The sequence below is a fragment of the Colletotrichum tamarilloi genome (genome assembly GCF_030869305.1).
Source record: "Colletotrichum tamarilloi strain Tom-12 chromosome Unknown Scaffold_12.1, whole genome shotgun sequence".
NCBI classification, from domain to species: Eukaryota; Fungi; Ascomycota; class Sordariomycetes; order Glomerellales; family Glomerellaceae; genus Colletotrichum; species Colletotrichum tamarilloi.
The window spans coordinates 493,171-509,552 of record NW_026849395.1 but is presented as its reverse complement, the minus strand read 5'-3'; the positions used below and the strand labels follow the sequence as shown (position 1 = coordinate 509,552).

The 16,382-nt window shown below is 52.8% G+C and overlaps 4 protein-coding genes across 4 annotated transcripts; 3 read left to right on the top strand and 1 right to left on the bottom strand.

Annotated features, from left to right (window-relative positions):
• Positions 1-585: 585 nt before the first annotated feature.
• CTAM01_04974 (uncharacterized protein) lies at positions 586-1,735 on the top strand (the record flags this gene model as incomplete). The annotated part of the gene is made up of 4 exons (XM_060521004.1): positions 586-690; positions 755-978; positions 1,059-1,402; positions 1,485-1,735. The coding sequence occupies 4 exons, from the start codon at positions 586-588 to the stop codon at positions 1,733-1,735; spliced, it is 924 nt and encodes a 307-aa protein (XP_060384373.1).
• Positions 1,736-3,755: 2,020 nt separating this feature from the next.
• Positions 3,756-4,272, top strand: CTAM01_04973 (uncharacterized protein; the record flags this gene model as incomplete). Its single annotated transcript, XM_060521003.1, has 3 exons — positions 3,756-3,873; positions 3,976-4,048; positions 4,176-4,272. The coding sequence occupies 3 exons, from the start codon at positions 3,756-3,758 to the stop codon at positions 4,270-4,272; spliced, it is 288 nt and encodes a 95-aa protein (XP_060384372.1).
• Positions 4,273-5,842: 1,570 nt separating this feature from the next.
• CTAM01_04972 (uncharacterized protein) lies at positions 5,843-9,079 on the bottom strand (the record flags this gene model as incomplete). The annotated part of the gene is made up of 5 exons (XM_060521002.1): positions 5,843-6,243; positions 6,301-7,247; positions 7,302-8,438; positions 8,725-8,820; positions 8,955-9,079. The coding sequence occupies 5 exons, from the start codon at positions 9,077-9,079 to the stop codon at positions 5,843-5,845; spliced, it is 2,706 nt and encodes a 901-aa protein (XP_060384371.1).
• A 4,815-nt stretch (positions 9,080-13,894) lies between these two features.
• On the top strand, positions 13,895-14,836 carry CTAM01_04971 (uncharacterized protein; the record flags this gene model as incomplete). Its single annotated transcript, XM_060521001.1, has 3 exons — positions 13,895-13,964; positions 14,050-14,173; positions 14,569-14,836. The coding sequence occupies 3 exons, from the start codon at positions 13,895-13,897 to the stop codon at positions 14,834-14,836; spliced, it is 462 nt and encodes a 153-aa protein (XP_060384370.1).
• Positions 14,837-16,382: the final 1,546 nt, after the last annotated feature.

Here is a 16,382-nt window from a genome sequence, read left to right as displayed (position 1 = left end):
GATACCGTGAATGTCGGAATGAAATGCCATCCCCATGAGGAGGGACTTGGCTCATCAACCTTGCATGCCCTGATTGAAATCTGCTGGTATATCGAACTTGTCGTGAGAATGCCTTGAGACCGCCATCATCTACACAGTCGTCTGTTTCCTCAAAGGAAATGATAATATGTGATTCTAGTTATCCGAGCGAAGTAGAATGATGCTATGCGACTCGTATAACGAGATCCAGCAGGAGATGTTGGAAATGGCACTCTCTGCACCACACGACGGCTTTTTCCGGAGCTCCCTCTTTCGATAAAGACAGACATCTTTAACCCGCCGAGTACTTGCCACATGTGTCTTGACTTGAGATCCGCTACCCCTAAGCCTGAAGTCAATGCATTCTTGAAAAATCCGCACAGGGGCGGGTTTCTGCGAAGGCCTCCGAGACTCCAAGATTGCTTTATGTTTTCATGGTCAACTATAAGTACAACCGTGTTGGATCTGGTCTTGTGCTGAAGGATCCAGCTGTTATCCATGGTACTTGACAACTTCAGTAACACACAACCCAATTCCTGCAACTCTTAAACCGCCATCACATCCATCATGGTAGTAGTCGCAGTCGCCGGAGGCACGGGCGGTGTCGGTAAGACAATCGTTGAACAATTACAACTCAGCAAGAAGCACGAGGTGATCCTGCTTAGTCGCAAGGTAAATGTCACAGCCGCAACCACATGCATACACTCTTGAGCCCCCTTCTGACCTAGCCATCTAGGCTCCTATCACACCCGCCTCAGGTGGCGCAAAGATTGTGCTTGCTGACTACGGCAACATCGAGGCGCTGTCTCTGCTGCTCGAGGAGCACAATGTCGAGGCAGTCATCTCCACGATTGGTTTCGTGGGCCCGGAGGCCGCTCAGTCACAGCTCAACCTCATCGCCGCGGCCGACAAGGCCAAGCCGACCCATCGATTCGTACCCAGCGAGTTCGGAGTCTGGGTGTCTCCAGACTACGCATATTCCTTCTATCCCGAGGCACCTTCCCCTCTTCGTTGCCGCGGAGTCACTGACACCTAACCAGCGACACGAACGCGGCGGTGTTCGGTGCCTGGCTGGACGCAATCGCCGCTCTCAGAAAGACTGGCCTCATATACACTCGTGTCATCAACGGGTGGTTCATGGACTACTTTGGCATGCCGCACACCTCAAGCAACCTCACCACTCACACCTGGGCCATCGACATCGCGAACCGCCGCGCCGCGATCCCCGGAACAGGCAATGAGCTCATGACCCTGACCTACTCGGTAGACGTGGCCCGCTTCGTCGTCCGCATGCTCGACGACGCCGACTGGCCCGAAGTCAGCATCATCAGTGGCTCAGACACCACGTTCAACGAGATTCTGGGACTCGCGGAGAAACTCACGGGTACGTGCGGCTTTTGGGACTTTGAGGCAAAAATGCTACCATGGTCACCATGTGTCGCTGACATGGTCTATTTTCTTGCCAGGAGTCAAGTTTGACGTCGTCTATGACGGAGAGGAGAAATTGAGAACCGGCCAGGCAACCGTCTGGTCGGCGGGCTACGGCGCAGGACCGGCGTCAATGGAAGAGACGCAGGCGATGATCGCTCTCTTCGGGTTGATGAGCGTCGAGGGCAGGATCCTGGTGCCCCAGGGTAACCGCCTGAACGCAAAGTACCCAGATATCCGCCCCATAGGCATTGAAGAGCTTCTCACCAAGGCCTGGACTGGATCATAGGATTCGTTCTGTCTCAGGACTAGTGCTTAGGTTGAAGTACTTTGTCTGTCATCGTCGGTAGCTTTTTCGCCTCCGCCGTCCAATCCCCCTAACACAATGTCACCTCCTTGTTTAGCTTAGTCTCTCTAGGATGAAGACGCATCTCTTGATCTCAGTTCTCGTAACCCTCAACATCTTCTGCTGCCGCTAGTACTCTTGCGCGAGGGTTGAGTCTCGATTGATGGTGACTGCATTCATTGTGACGAAATTTTTGTTCCCTGAGATCCATTTCAAGAAGTGAATCTACGTTGCTCAATCACAGCCAGACACGCTGCCACAAGTCGCTGCCTTACGCGACTGGGTCCGGAAGCCTAGTCTGCCGATCCATATAAACTGGACCTCACACATACAACTCGAGGCAATAGTAAGATGAGACAAGTAAGCCGACTAGTCTAGACCGGCATAGGGCCCGGGCCGCCCGGCTGCAGGCTGAAGTAGAGTTAAATGTCGATCCGAATCCAAAGTCCCAAAAACCACAAAATATAGTCCGACTGCCCCGCCATATGCGGTTCTGTGGATATAGCAGAGATCGACCGCCAGCCACACCCGCACGGCCATGCCGTTTAAATATCCTAGCCTCACAATCATCCTAGCCGCTCAACGTCGCTGGAAAGTCTCCGCTCGGTAATAGAAAGCGAAGGATTCTAACCGTGGTAGAGCTTAATCTTGAAGAGTATAGAGAAGTCAAGGAGCCGCAGTACTCTGCTGACAGAAATCTCACACCGCCCCATGAAGGAGCATCCGAGTTTCGTGCTCCCAGCCTTCCTAATGGTTTGAACCGACATGGTTTATAGAGTTGTCCACCTGAAAGAGTATCAATCTCAATGGTGCCGACACGTCCAGCAAAATGAAGTAAGTGTATTAATGGATACTTCAACCAAAGTCCCGTACATCTCACGAAGATGTCTCGTGTATCGAGACAGTGCCATTTTGCTACTCAGAATGCAGCCGACGCACCCATGCTGACTTCTAGCTCGGGGCTGTGTACCAGGTCTCACGATAGTCTCTCCCAAATTGGCAAGAGAATCGTCTAAGAGGCGAGACTTGAGGTCTCTGGGCCTCCTCATTGGTGGTATAGGAGTGTCCCCGCTAAGGCTTCCCTAAGTTCCTTTTCATGTTGCAAGAGGATGATCTCTATACCCACGGCTCTAGGTGCCATCATCAATGCTCTAGGAGTATTCCAGCCGCGGCTCCCTCGAGTCCCTTCCGACGTTGCAATATGATCATCCGGAGAGTGGTATCCAAGACCTTTCTGATGTAAGAGAATCATCCCAATATCCTAGTCTCTAGGCATCATATTTGGCGGTATGGGACCGCCCTAGCCGTGGCTCCCTAAGTCTCTTCCGATGTTGCAATAGGATCGCCCGGATGGCAACATCCAAGGCTTTCGGTATCGTGATTGGTTGTATAGAGGTTCCCTGGTCAAGGCTACCATGAGCCCTATCTGACGATCCTCAATCCCCCGGCAAGAGGGTACCGAAAAAGACCTTCGATGTTCAGATACACGAGATGGGCTGTTAAGCTACCTCAAGGAACAATCAAGGTGGCGAGCCAAGGTAGGACAGTGTGGATAGGCAGAGACGCGAACTTGGATACTCTGGTCCAAGATTCTAGTCTCACAATGTATTCCCATCTTGGCTTTGGGAGGGGAGGAGTCGCAGGATGACACAGAGACAACGAAACTGGGCACTTTTGCTTTGAGGTCCTAGTCCCGCGAAGTATTCACCTACGGCTTGACATCTAGAGGCAGCAAAGTCGGGTACTTTGGTCGAAGTCCCAGTCCTACAATGCATCACAGTCAAGAAATTATGAGAAGAATGACGATACAGATTCAACTATAAAATCCTCCACCCATCCCAACTCCCCTTCCATCAACATCAGCTTCTCACCTCATCACAACACTCTACACTACAAACCATCTTCACAATCTTCCCAATCTACTCGAATTACCAGTCCCAAAACCCCCCCCCAAATCCTCAAAATGAAGTCCTCCACCGTCATGGCCATCGCCCTCCTCGGCCTCACCAACGCCGCCACCATCCGCATCTGCAAGGACCAGACCCTCGGCAACTGCGTCACCATGGACGTCAGCGGCTGCAGTACGTTCCTCGCACCCTCGGATTCACCCCTCAGACCTCTCCAGCCTTCGGGCTTCATTCCTCTCCGCCCTCAAACGCGAAGCTGACAAATGTCATTCTAAGCCAACTTCCCCGGAAACATGAACGACGTCGTCAGCTCCGTCGACACCGGCAGCGCCACCTGCACCTTCTTCACGTGAGTTACTACCGTCTGCTTTATTCCCTTCTTCCAAGAATGGAGAAGATGAAACATTCATTTGCTCTGTATACATAAAGCAACATCGTCAAGAATATCTTCTGACACAATTTCTTCAATCTACTAGCGACGGCAGCTGCGGCGGCGCCTCCTGGACCACCAGAGGTCTCCAGAACACCGTCCCCTCCAACTTCAACGACAACCTCAGTTCCGTCCGCTGCTAGAGGGAATCACACCCTCCATGTTTTGGAAAGTTGGGGGGCCGTTTCCGACGGAGAGACACTCCACGAGACATGATGGTGACATGGTGTTTTCTTTCAGTACACTCTTGTTATGGCCCACAGCAACGTGAGGAAATAAAGGGGGCTATCAAAAGTGATCTCGACTCGAGGATTTTGGTGCTTTCTTGGTTTCCGGAAAAGAAGCAAGCTAAACTCGATATCGAATCAGTTTAAGTTTGCTACCTTAGTACTTATTCCTCCTTCATATAGAAAATAGACTCTTTGAGTCCCCCATGTCCCCTCGCTTGCTTTACAGTCAATCTGTCTCTTGTTGTTTACGCCCGTCCTTGGTAAACTTCTAACTAATTTCTGACACAAATTCGAATTCGTTTGTAAACTAATCGCATTGATATTATTCCTCGTTGACAAATCAATAATCAGAGAGGGTTTACCATAGTTCAACAAACAAACCGATCTTCCACTACGAGGAGGGAAAAAACAAGGCAGATGCGGAGTAGTCCATTATTTGTTATTTCAATCCTAACTGTAGTCTTACAGCCTTGAAGTGTTCGTACACTCGAGGCCACTCCGCTTCCTCAATCACATTACTCGTGTTCTCGCCAAAAACATGTTCTCAGCTTAATAACTGCAAATCGAACTTAAGCTCTTTAGGATCTCAAATGCATTTAGGAACTTTCGAAGAACGGGAAAGGTAACCCGGCTTATACGGTAGTCAGCCAAGTAGGACCATCACAAATGATCAAGCACCAAACGCAACGTCAGATATGAACATGTCATTATTCATCTAGCGACCTGTCAACGCCACACAATCCCGACAGAAACCACATCTCTCATCCGTACTTCATAACCCCTCAAAGATCAAGCCAGACTAAGGTGAACATACGACGAGACAACATGGAAATAGCTAGATCAAACCGGCCGAGCCGCGCCACCCATCCGACGAGCCGATGAGCCCACCAAACAATGTACACGCGAAGAATAAAAAAAAAAAAAAAAGGTGAAAGATAAAACGCAGTGCAACTGTTTCTCCGACACCTTCCTTACTGCGTCAAGGCACGTAACATTAGAACGCCAAGCCAAAAGTTCTTTTCCCTCCCATCCCCCGCCCTCTCTATCTCCTGCGTAGTCTGGCTAGTCCCTGTCTGTCGGTACTCCGCCGCCGGTTCGACGCCCCGAAATCCCGACCAGGGGTCGCGCACGCTCTCCCCCTCTCCAACATCTGAGGGCAGACCAATGACACGCTGCCATTGCTCGATTCGTCCACTTCTGCATTCCGATTCAACGCATTTGGCCGTTGAGAGCTTCTTTCCATCCCAAAAAGACCTGGACCAGCGACTACGCCGCCTTGTTGCGGTCTTTGAACGCGGAGAAACATGCATGCGACAGGGAAACTCCATGTCCTGCAAACAACCGCATCGGAAGAAATCATGTCTTGGCGCTGAGAGGTCGACCGACATCAAGCCTCAATGATGCCGCTACTCTGTCGAAAACCGTACAAGCCATGCAGTGCAACAGCCTCAACCAAATACTTTGCCATCTGGGGTCCGACCACTTATCCAAGATTTGGGTCATGGGCAATGCGTCCTAGGGGTGTTCTGTCGCGGGGCTTCTCGACCAAATCAGCATACCCATCCAGGCTTGATCCCATTACTCTGACCATGTCGAAAATGTGCGAGCCCTTGAATGTCTCTGCCCAGAGCCTGATGACCGCTGCAGCTAGCTGTCTCAACCTTGTGCTGTCGTTCGCAGAAACCTCGTTGTTGGCAGGTTGGCCGGTGGTAGGCCCACCCAGGGATGGATCGATGGGCACAGCAAATTCCGTCTCGTCCAGCATTCTCCTGACCGATTGTAGGAGATTCTTTTCTTCGGGGGTCGCAGGGGGGTCATTCGGTCCGATCGATGCGAGAGTAAGGAGCCATTTAGATAAGAGAATGGCGCATTCGAAGTTGCACACTACAAAGAAACGGGGTTAGCTAGAACAAGCGATGTTTGAGAAGAACAGGTACTTACAGGAATGTTGAATGCTCCATTCCAGGCTCTTGGTCCTCGCAACATAGTTGACGCCGGCCTTGACCAACATGGACAAAGCATGAATGGCCTGGAACACGGCTCTATGCAATCTCAACGTACGGACAAGGAGGGGCATATTGCTCAACGACGAAGCAACTAGCATGTGATCCCTGGTCTCGAGGGATCGGTTGGGCGGGATCTCGGTGTATAGACGGATATATGCCAAGCGCAGGAGTGCGGTAGAGTTGAACGCTACCGGACCACCCGGGAACGAGTCGCTGTTGCCGACATGCCCCGCGTCGGCCGCCCTCAATTGGTGTCGGTGTTCGAAGCTCACCTGCCATATCCTCAGTGCAGCAGTGACCTCTTCCACATCCTCCGGCTTCAATCCCCTCTGTGGCCCAAACGGCGAGCTGAGTGCGAATGAAGTTTGTTTCAGCAGGTAAATGTGCTGAAGCAATGCGTGGATAAGGACATAGTTTCCGAGGGATGACATGTGCGGAGGCAAGCCCTGGGGCGAAGTCGTCAGGACTCTGGAGAAGGCGTCGTGGACGGTGATTTCGACAGAAGGATAGTTTTGTCTGTCTTCCTGCCACTGCCATGCCGATTCAGCCCTCCACAGCCTGGACGGGTAGGGCAAGAATAGGCCAAGCTCCGAAGTAAGGATAAGAGGCGGCATGTTGTACGCGATACTGCACAGGTTGAAGAAGCAATAAGCTATGAGCTTGGTGCGCGTAGCTCCCTCAAGTCGAATCCAAGTCTCCCAATCCGGTGCAACGGCCGGGCTGGACTCGGCTATCAGACCCTCTTCGCGAACGAGCATAGCAAGGTGGCTCTGAAGAGATAGAGCCTCATGCAAGATTGCTTTCGCTCCCCAAAGCCCGACTGCGAAGAGCAGCAAGACAGCCTGTGTGGTCTCAAGACGAGCTTGCGGAGTGTTTGGCGAGCTGCGGGGAAAACGTTAGAGCTGAAAAGCAGAGCAAGATGGGAAATACACTTACAACGGCTCGCGATGAGTGTCCTGTGTCATCGGGCGATCCTGCTGTGCCGAGGCAAAGGTATGCCTAAAGCCAGAGCTGGGAGAAGGTCGGGTCGAGTGTGGGCTGTACGCAGCGGGCGTCGGTAAAAGAGCATGTACCTCATGACTATGTCTCCTTCGAATCTGCTCGAGCGCAACAGCCTTTGCAGCATACCACAGCGCATGACCCCGGTGGCTCTCGAATCGGTACTGTGCACCAACAGCCAAGATGGCCAATAGAAGCTCCGGTGCCATCTCGGCGGGCGTCAATGTGGGTATATGCAGGAACGGGAGATACTCGTGGAAACCGCTGATGTATCCCTCAAGGAAACGAGTGAGTGTATGTCTAGACGGAAAGACAAAGTCGTTTGGAATAACGGATGAGAACTCCTCCAGTCGGTTCTTGATGACCGTGTGGTCGACGGCAGAGATACGAAGGGGTGCTCTCATTGACTCTTCGTGGCTCCTTGGACCACCTTCGATACCCTCCCGACCATCCGGCTGAACCGAAGGGAACCGTGACGGAAACTGCGATGATGGCTTGGACGGGCCACGGTGATGCATATCGCCACGGGGCCACAGGCCTCCCATCTGCTGATCAGACTCGAACGGAGGTGGCAAGTAGTGCGAAGAGGGCGCAAAGTCGTCGAGGAAAATGTGATAGTCGTCGTAAGGTGCTGCTTGGGGCTGAGGAACATATCCCGGTGCCAGCATGTTCTGATCCTCCCGTGGCCGTTCGGGATACCCCATCGACTCATCATAGGACTTGATCCTCGTATGATCGGAAGGCGGACGTCCCATCTCAGCCATCATGGGTTGCTGCATGGGGTTCACTTCGCTGGCCAGAGCCGCATCAGAAAGTAGATCGAGGTTGCAAGCAGCGGCACGGGCCGGGCCTGGCATGCGAGGATCTGGGGCCATGGTGGATGCCACGGCCGTTATTGACTCCTGGTGATACTGGGGCTGAGGTGGGCGCTGAACGCCCAGCATTTCGTGTTCGACATGGCTGTCGGAGGAAGATGGCGGATTGTGTGTGCTGGATGAAGTCTTTCTTGGCCGATTATTCTCCTTGCTGCCCTCGTTGAGGTGAACGAGCTTCTCATGGCGGACAAGGAGATCACTGATGTCCATATAAGCATATTCCTTCGTCAGAGTTGGGAGGGGGAGTCGGCCGTGTTGCAGTTGAGCATCAAGAACAGGGAAGAGGTGGAGTCGAAAGTCGGGGTCTTGGGACGGGGGAACGTCTTGGGGATAAATCAAATCAAAGCAAAGTAAAGCTGGGTGGTGGTGTGGTGTGTGTGGAAGGTGACAGCATATGGTGTCGATGTGGTGAGGTAAGTGTACTCAGGCAGGCCGCAGGATGGGTGAAATGACGAGTGGCCAGGGGCAAGGTTGATAGAACTCACCGTCGTCCGAACGTTTTCCCACAACGAGCCCAGCCGCAGGCAAAGGGCTTCTCTTTGGTGTGTGTCCTTTCGTGTCTTTGGACATGCTCCACACGCCTATAATGCAAAAGCAATGTAAGCTAGCCGAAGGTACAGCCAGAAAGCCAAAGCCAAGGCAAGGTAGGGCAATCAATCATCGAGAGAGGAGAGTCGGGGGGCCTTGCAACAAGGAGGAGGGGAAGCCGACTTACCTGAAGCGCTTGCTGCAATACTTGCACGGCAACGTCTTGGGTTTTTGCTGCCGGGCCTCACCATTTTCCCCAGCTATGCCAGAGCCTCCATGAGGCTGCCCCTCTATGGATTGGAGTGGCATCATTTTGTGCAAACGCTACCCAAAGGAGCGACAGGTAAAGGGGGAAAAGAAGGGTACCGTGTGCTCGGCTAGGTAATAGGATAGCTCAAGGACCACCGAGGTCACACAGCACGAGAAAGTGGGGGAAATGGAGGAGGTAAGGTAGGCGGAGCAAGCAGAGTTGGGCTTGAAAGGGATACTTTGCGGGGTGCGGTGTGTGTATCGATATGAAGATGATTGTTGTAGAGACAGCTTTCAGGGTCTCGCGAAGAGCAGCAACAGAGAATTGTTTTGACAACGGTCCTCTGCTAGCCCCCCGTTTTCGTCTCTTTCCATGCAAGCCTGGCGTGAGCGAGTCTCAGATGCCTCTTGGTAGGCGTAAGCGTCCACGGGCGGTGGCGGCCGGCGTTTGCAACTCGAATCAACCGGTACCGCAAAGCATGCGGGAGACGCGCGAGGGAAGTGAGGAGTTGGGATTCGGAGTGGGATGTCCCGGCTGTAGTGGTGATAGGTAGGGTGGGCAAGTTGCGAGGAAAATTGGGCGCGAGGAGGAGAAGATTTGGGGAAGAAGGGAAGTACTGGTGTCACGGCACCACGAGTGACACGACGGATACAGGCAGAGCGAGGTCGAGTATGAAGGAGATGTATGGATGTTTGTGCGTTGGGCTGAGGACACAAACAAGCATGCATGCGAAGATTGAGCGTGAACAACCAAGGCGTAGTTACTCGGCTCAAACAATAACCTTGGATAAAATGGCAGCGAGGTCGAAGTGAATTGGCAGGGAGGGGGTGGGAGAGCAAAAGGCGGGGAATTGATGGATGAGGAGACTCTCGGGAGGGGAGAGCAGCAGTGAGAGAAAGAGGAGAAAGATGAGGAGAGACGCGACTAGGTCGTAGGGCGAACCAAAGTCGTAGCGAAGCCCGGCAGAAGTTGAAGAGGCAGAACGCAGGGCAGCAGCAGCGAAAGAAAGGGAAACGCTGAGCCGCGGCGTACCTTTCTCAGTAGCCGATGAGAAAGAGAGGCGCCGACGTCGACGTTAACGTGTGCAGAGACAGAAGCGCGGAAAAGAGAGGCTGGAGCTGTCTCGGTAAGCTAAGGCAGGTAGCTTGGAAGCTGAGAAACTTAAGCTTGGGATGCGGCGGAAGAGGGGGAACACGGAGATGCCGGCTGTCTGCGGCGCGCGTGCGACAAGGAGATAATGCTGAATGTTTGGATAGGTAAGGGGATATGATCGGCGCTACTACAAAGCTTTGTGGTACCGGTACTCGAGGCGGCGAGTCTGATGTATAGATGGAGATACTACGTGTATCGGGAGGGGAAATTTTGGAGGTCGAAAGATGTCGCGTGAGAGGCGGTCGGTAGAAGAGCTGGCTGGTGTGCCGGCTGTTCAAAGTTGAGGTGGTGGTAGCGACAATTGAAGGTCTGATCTAACGGAGTGCCGCGGAAGATGAATGGAGGAGGGATGCTTTCGCATGCAACATTAATGCTTGATACGTCGTGTGTACAGGACCGGCGCGTGTGCCAATGGGGGGACGATTTGGAGATGGAGCTGGTAACGTAGTTTGATGATGGCGGCCCTTTGCGTGAGGAGGAGGCGGGTAAGGTAGGTGAGGTGGTAGGTGTGAAGAAAGCGGAGGCGGAGGAGGAGGAATTGAGAAACGTGAAGCGATGAGGAGGCAGAAAGCCGCGGTGGTAATGCGTTAGGTAGGTAGAAGCAGGGAGGGAGTGTAGTGCGCCCGCGTGTCCAAAGTGTGAGTCTGAGTCTGAGTCTGAGAGTGTGCGCGCGTGTGTCCGTATGCGTATGCGTGTGCGTGTGCGTGTGCGAGTGTGAGTGAGGTGCCTGGCGAGTGATGGAAGTGAAGTGTATTTTGTGAGAGGTGTGATGTGAGGTTGCCCGTGAGTGAGGTTAGGTGAGGTGAGGTGAGGTGGTGGTGAGGTGGTGGCCGGGTGGTGGTAATGGGTGGGAAAAGGTGGAGAGAGTGATGAGGAGAGAAAGAATTGGCTTCCGTTGAATGGGGGAAATCCAGGCAAGAATCTGGGGTCTGGGGTTGTCTCCTCTCTCTCCGCATTGGAGAAGCACCAAGGTGCCTTGCTCCTGCTTCGTGCTGCTACTGCCGCTGCCACTGCCGCACTCGTAGCGTCTATCACTGGTCGCTCTTTCCCGGTGCTCCTTCACCTTACACAGTACCTACCTTACCTGACCTACCTACCTAGGTAGCTTATTACGTACCCAAGTATCTACGTACCTACGAGCATAGGTAGGTCCATCCCACCATCCCCGACCAATGACAAGGTAGCTTACCTCAGCCAAACCCCGCTGCCCTTCCTAATCTCTCCAATCTCCAAAGGTACCTTGCTTGTCTTGCCTCCCATACCTCCGTTCGGATATCCCTAGGTTTCGATCCCGGAGCCGGCAAAGAGACCATGCATCAGTAGCAAGTAGATGGAAAAAGGTCAGAAGAAAAGGGCAAAGGGTGACAAGCGCGCAAGGTATCTGACCCGAGTATGATGTCTACCTACATCGAGAATCGAAAGGAGTCGAAGGATTCTTGGGCGAGCGAGATGATTTGGAGCAGCAGCATTGAGACTCTGAGACTCACCTCACTCTGGGTGGCCTTGGGCATCCGTAGTCAGGTATCCGTAGACTCAATTGTTAAAAAGGGGACTTTGAGGTTGACATGTGTGAAGTATCTTTTTGCGTTTGGTCACACCAACAAGAGACCTTCCTCGGATGACCTAGTCAAGTAGCGGCTGGGCCACGCTTCAACCAAGGACTGCCCTGTTCAACCACCCTAAAAGATGGTTGCATGTGGTGGGGGAAGCAGGGCGGGGAGCTTCACAGCCAGTGCCAATGGGAGCTCAGCCATGAAATCATCCCTCGTCGGCAAGGGCCATTGGAGGCCGATGATCCAGTCAAGCAATCCAGTCAAGCAGATACCTACGGATAACTCCAAGGCACTTCCGTCATCTGCTGTCGAGCGGGCTATATCTGCATCTGCACCGTGGATCCATTGGTGAGCGGGCAAGATCCCAAGACGCAAACTAAAGCAAAAAGAAAAAAAAAACAAATATCGGAATCTCGTCTCATCTCAACAAGCTTCTACTCCAATCTGCTTGTTGTCGTTGCGGCTTGCTGTTGGGCTACCACGGCTGTTTCTCTTCATTCCAGACCATCACCAACTGATTGGCTCTTGTCTTCTTTGCACTCACACGTCGGTATATCTCTGCCTCTTCTGCATCTGAGTACCTAGCCAGGCTAATTGGCACACAAGCAAGCCATGCTTTTCCTGGACTCTGCGTCAACGTGTCCGTGCAAGCTGCCTTGTGCTGCACTGACGCCGGGAGGGGATCATGGGTGCTTCTCCATTAGGCGTCTGAATACACACCGGGGACACTGCTGGTCTCAAGACGCGCCAATGGCAGCTTCGCAATAGCGGCCAATCGTGACAGGGAGCCCTAGATGAGACGGCCACATCGCCAACGGACCACTCATTCGTCCTCTTTTTGGAGAAACCACACGACGCCGTCTGTCCAAGGCCAAGTAGTCCGTAGTGTATTTGAACGTGCAGAAGTCAGGCGTGCGGCGTGCCAGGAGTGCCAGGGTAGTGAGAAGAGATGATCGATCTTGTCCATTTCGAAACCCCCCGGGCTCTCGGCCCTGATCAGCTTCACCTTCCCGCTGTTGTAGAATCGGGCGAGGCGAGACGAGGCAAAGCTCGGTTTGCTGCTTCTGGGCCGGTGCGTTCCTGTGTGGCCTAGCTCAACCCAACCCCCACCCCCGGTTGCTGTGTGTCATGAGCTTCAAAGGAATCTGTATCTGAAGCTGGGACTCCAGAGCGACGGCCACCATCCCTGCACGATGGACATTGGGGTTTGGGCAGCTACATACCCTCACCTCCCAGCAAAAGCTACCCAGCTCCATATCTCCAAATGCGGAGTCCGAGACGCGCACTGGAAAGGACGGGAGCTTGCCGGAGGGAAGAGGGGATTAGTAAAACGTAAACCTCCCGAACAAGCTCCAAAAGCTGTAGAGGCAAAATAAGTTCATAAAATAACAAATCAGCCACAGGACTGTTACATGGCGTGCGACTTGGTGGTCCAACACCGTACCACGTAGGCCCATCTGCCCGTCGAGACTAGGTAGCGAGCGACGAGAGGAGCGGGCACAAGAGTCGCAGTCGGGTGTCTCGGTGCAACTGCAACGCAAGAGCATCAAAGGTTAGAAGGGGGAGACAAGAACAGAACAGGGAAAAGATACATTGCCTCTAATGATTGATTACCCCAAGAACAACAAGCCATACCTGTGGCATGCATGTCTGGCTATGCTTCCGTCCATTATTAGTGTGTGCTCAGTCGATCCATCATGCTGAACCCTGTCAGACCATTCTGTGCCCTTGGGCCGCGGAAGGGTATATCCGTCAGTTTCCTCGTGCTTCTTGTCGTTCTCGTGAAATATTGTTACTCTTTTCTGAGGCACGCCCGGCAAGCATCCGGCCGATACTCCGCTGGCTCACTTGACCAGGCTCGGGCCCCCCTCTTTTTTTTTTTTCTTTCTCCTTCGTCCAGGTCTGTCTTTCTCTCGACTTCGAAAGGGGCCTTCTGGCTGGCGGGAAATTGCGACGAATTTTCGGGGACCCATTCGTATTGGAGACCCTTCCATGAACGTGACATCCCATCTCCAAGCTACCTTGCAGTTGAGAAATTTCCCGATGGCTGCAGCTTGCAGTAGCCAGAGGGAGGTCGGTGGATTGTTCCAGTTTTGTTGTGCGTGAGGTGTGGTGAAATGGCGGGAAAGGGAAAGGGTGGGTGTGGGAGGTGGGAATGGGCGAGTTCTGAGGATGGGAACCAAGCTCCAATGCCAATTGGGAGGGCATCCACCTCAATGCGGAGGAGAGGCAGGCACGACAGGTACCTAGGCAGGAAGGAGTACAGAGTACGCAGGAGTCACCTTAGGCAGCTTGCACTTCAAAGTCTCTTAACTTTCTTGCCTCAGTAATCCCAATTCATGGCAATTCATGTAAGAAGTTGCAGCTGGCAAGTGCAGCGGACGCACCTGCGCTGAGTCTGAGGTGCCTGCCTTCCCCGTTCAACTTGGCCTGGAAGGTGCAAAGTGTGGGGTAAGCGCTGGTGACAAGGTCTGTGCTCTCTACTGCGTAAGGTATGCCCCATGCTCCTGCCTCCGTGCTCTCGACGACCGCCCCACAGTCGCCGGATTGTCCTTCCCCATTTTAATGTTTCCCATCGCTCCTCCGTTTTGCACAACAGCAGCTTCGACTAGAGCCATCTCATCGCCCTCTATCTTCACATCGGTGGACAAAGACTTTGTCTCCAACCTTTGTGCTTCATGCTAATACCTACTACATCTATAGGCTATCTGTACAGAGTATAATGCATAGTAACCCCGTATCCGTATGTACTCGAAACTCTCCTCCTCGACGTCTCCTGCCTTGCTTCTCCACGTCCACCCCACGTCGCTGTGCAATCCCCCGGCATTTACGACCCCCAACCAAAGGTTCCTCAACGTCCAGCGGGGGAGGAGAACCTCGGCGCCAATGTGTCAAAACCAGCTAAGCTCCATCTTCCTCTCGCGTCCCCTCCATTCCGAATTCGTGTCCACTCCGGCCGGGAGCTCCCCCTTTGACCTCCTTGGGACTCTATCGCGCCTGAAGCTGCTATCCAACTTGCCGGTGGATCAAGGTTTTCCAACCAGAACTCTGCTAGAGTCTTGCATAAGCATTACCCTGTCACCTACAGCCTATCTCAAGCTCTTCCCGTTCTGATCCGGGAAGCTACATGGCTAGCCAAATCGATATTGAGATTCGAAGCGCAGGACAGCGGACCACAAACTCGCGGACGCGGAATAAAAGCCGACGTCTGAATAGGATCGCTCGAAAAAAGCTTAGGGCGGGCAAAACTCCAGAAGTCCCATCATCCATCTCTCGCAACGATTACGGATATAAACATCAAGCTGTCCAAATGGCAGAGCGCAGTGATCAAAGGTTCAAGCACGGGGCTACCTGAGACCGTGGTTCGTCTTGGCTGACCCGTTCGCTTGGACTCCCGAAATGTTTAAACACACCCGACCTGCCCGCAAGTGCCGGGAGAAGCAACCCTTACAATCGGTCCCATCACCGAAGCTTTGCGCGCTGGATGGTCCCCTCCATCATGACTATCGAGATCCCGATAATCGGCGGGCGTTCCGTCGTAACATGGCTTTCTCCAACGCCAAGGCTAGAGCTTAGAGTACTCTGCAGTGATGCTTCCTCGATGTGTAGCACCTTATCAATGCTCATGGCATAGCCTAAATTTGTGCTTGTTCCGTGGAGATATATTTGCGGCGACGGATATAGTAGTGATGTCGGGTTCCAAGCATAGGTTCTGCAGTCTTCATAATTCATGCGATCTTGCTATTTGGTTGGAGCAATAGGAAGATTAACTTGAATCCTGTCACTCTTGGTCGACATATTGGTGCCGTAGTGACCTTTCCCTATGATCTTACCCCGTAAATATGAACTGCGAGAGATTATCAGGCGCCATTCACTTATTCTGACAGCGGATATAAAACTAACAGGCCTATAGACCTCTCTGGGAATAGATTTCAAGCCCAGACCGTCATCGTATGCCGAGGCCTAAGGGCCTGTCGTTGGTATATTTCGTAGATGCCCGTGAAAAGAAGGTCAGAGGCAACCGAGATCATTCCTCCTGCGTGATGCCATGAAATCATCAGGATCGTCTCCCATATTGAAAACAAAGGCCATGGGTGTTCCCCCTCAGCCTCATTAACATGTTCGGAGCTGATGCGTCCAGGTTTGGAAGGGAAAACACAAGACTAGTGGCTCTCCCTCTTGAATCCTCCCAAAAGGCCTGGCCGCTGACTTCAACTGAAGAACATCCGGCTATGCTTCGCCTCAAGAAGGAGGACCATTCTGAACGCTGGCAGTAAGTTCGAAGCTCAGACATGGGCTCTCGTCAGCCTTGCAGCTTATGTTCGTCGATAGGTATGACTCTTCTATGATTCACAGTAGCCAGACGCAGTAGGCATCGTCAAACCTCAGGCAGCAGTAATATATCCCAGTCAGCACCAGCTCCGGCGCAATCGCGGTTAACGGAACTTCTTGTCATATGAGAAACAACCTCACGGTTTTGTTGGGCAGGTATTCGTTAGTGATACTCTGTGGCGATAGAATATAAAAGAATCATAGGTGAGTACCAACGCAGAGCCGGGGGGGGGGGGGATCTACGGAGTGTAGATTTGTCCATCAAGTGTTCGCAATGACGAATCAAACTCGGAGAACAATATCCGCAATTCGAACGAAAGCTTGGCCG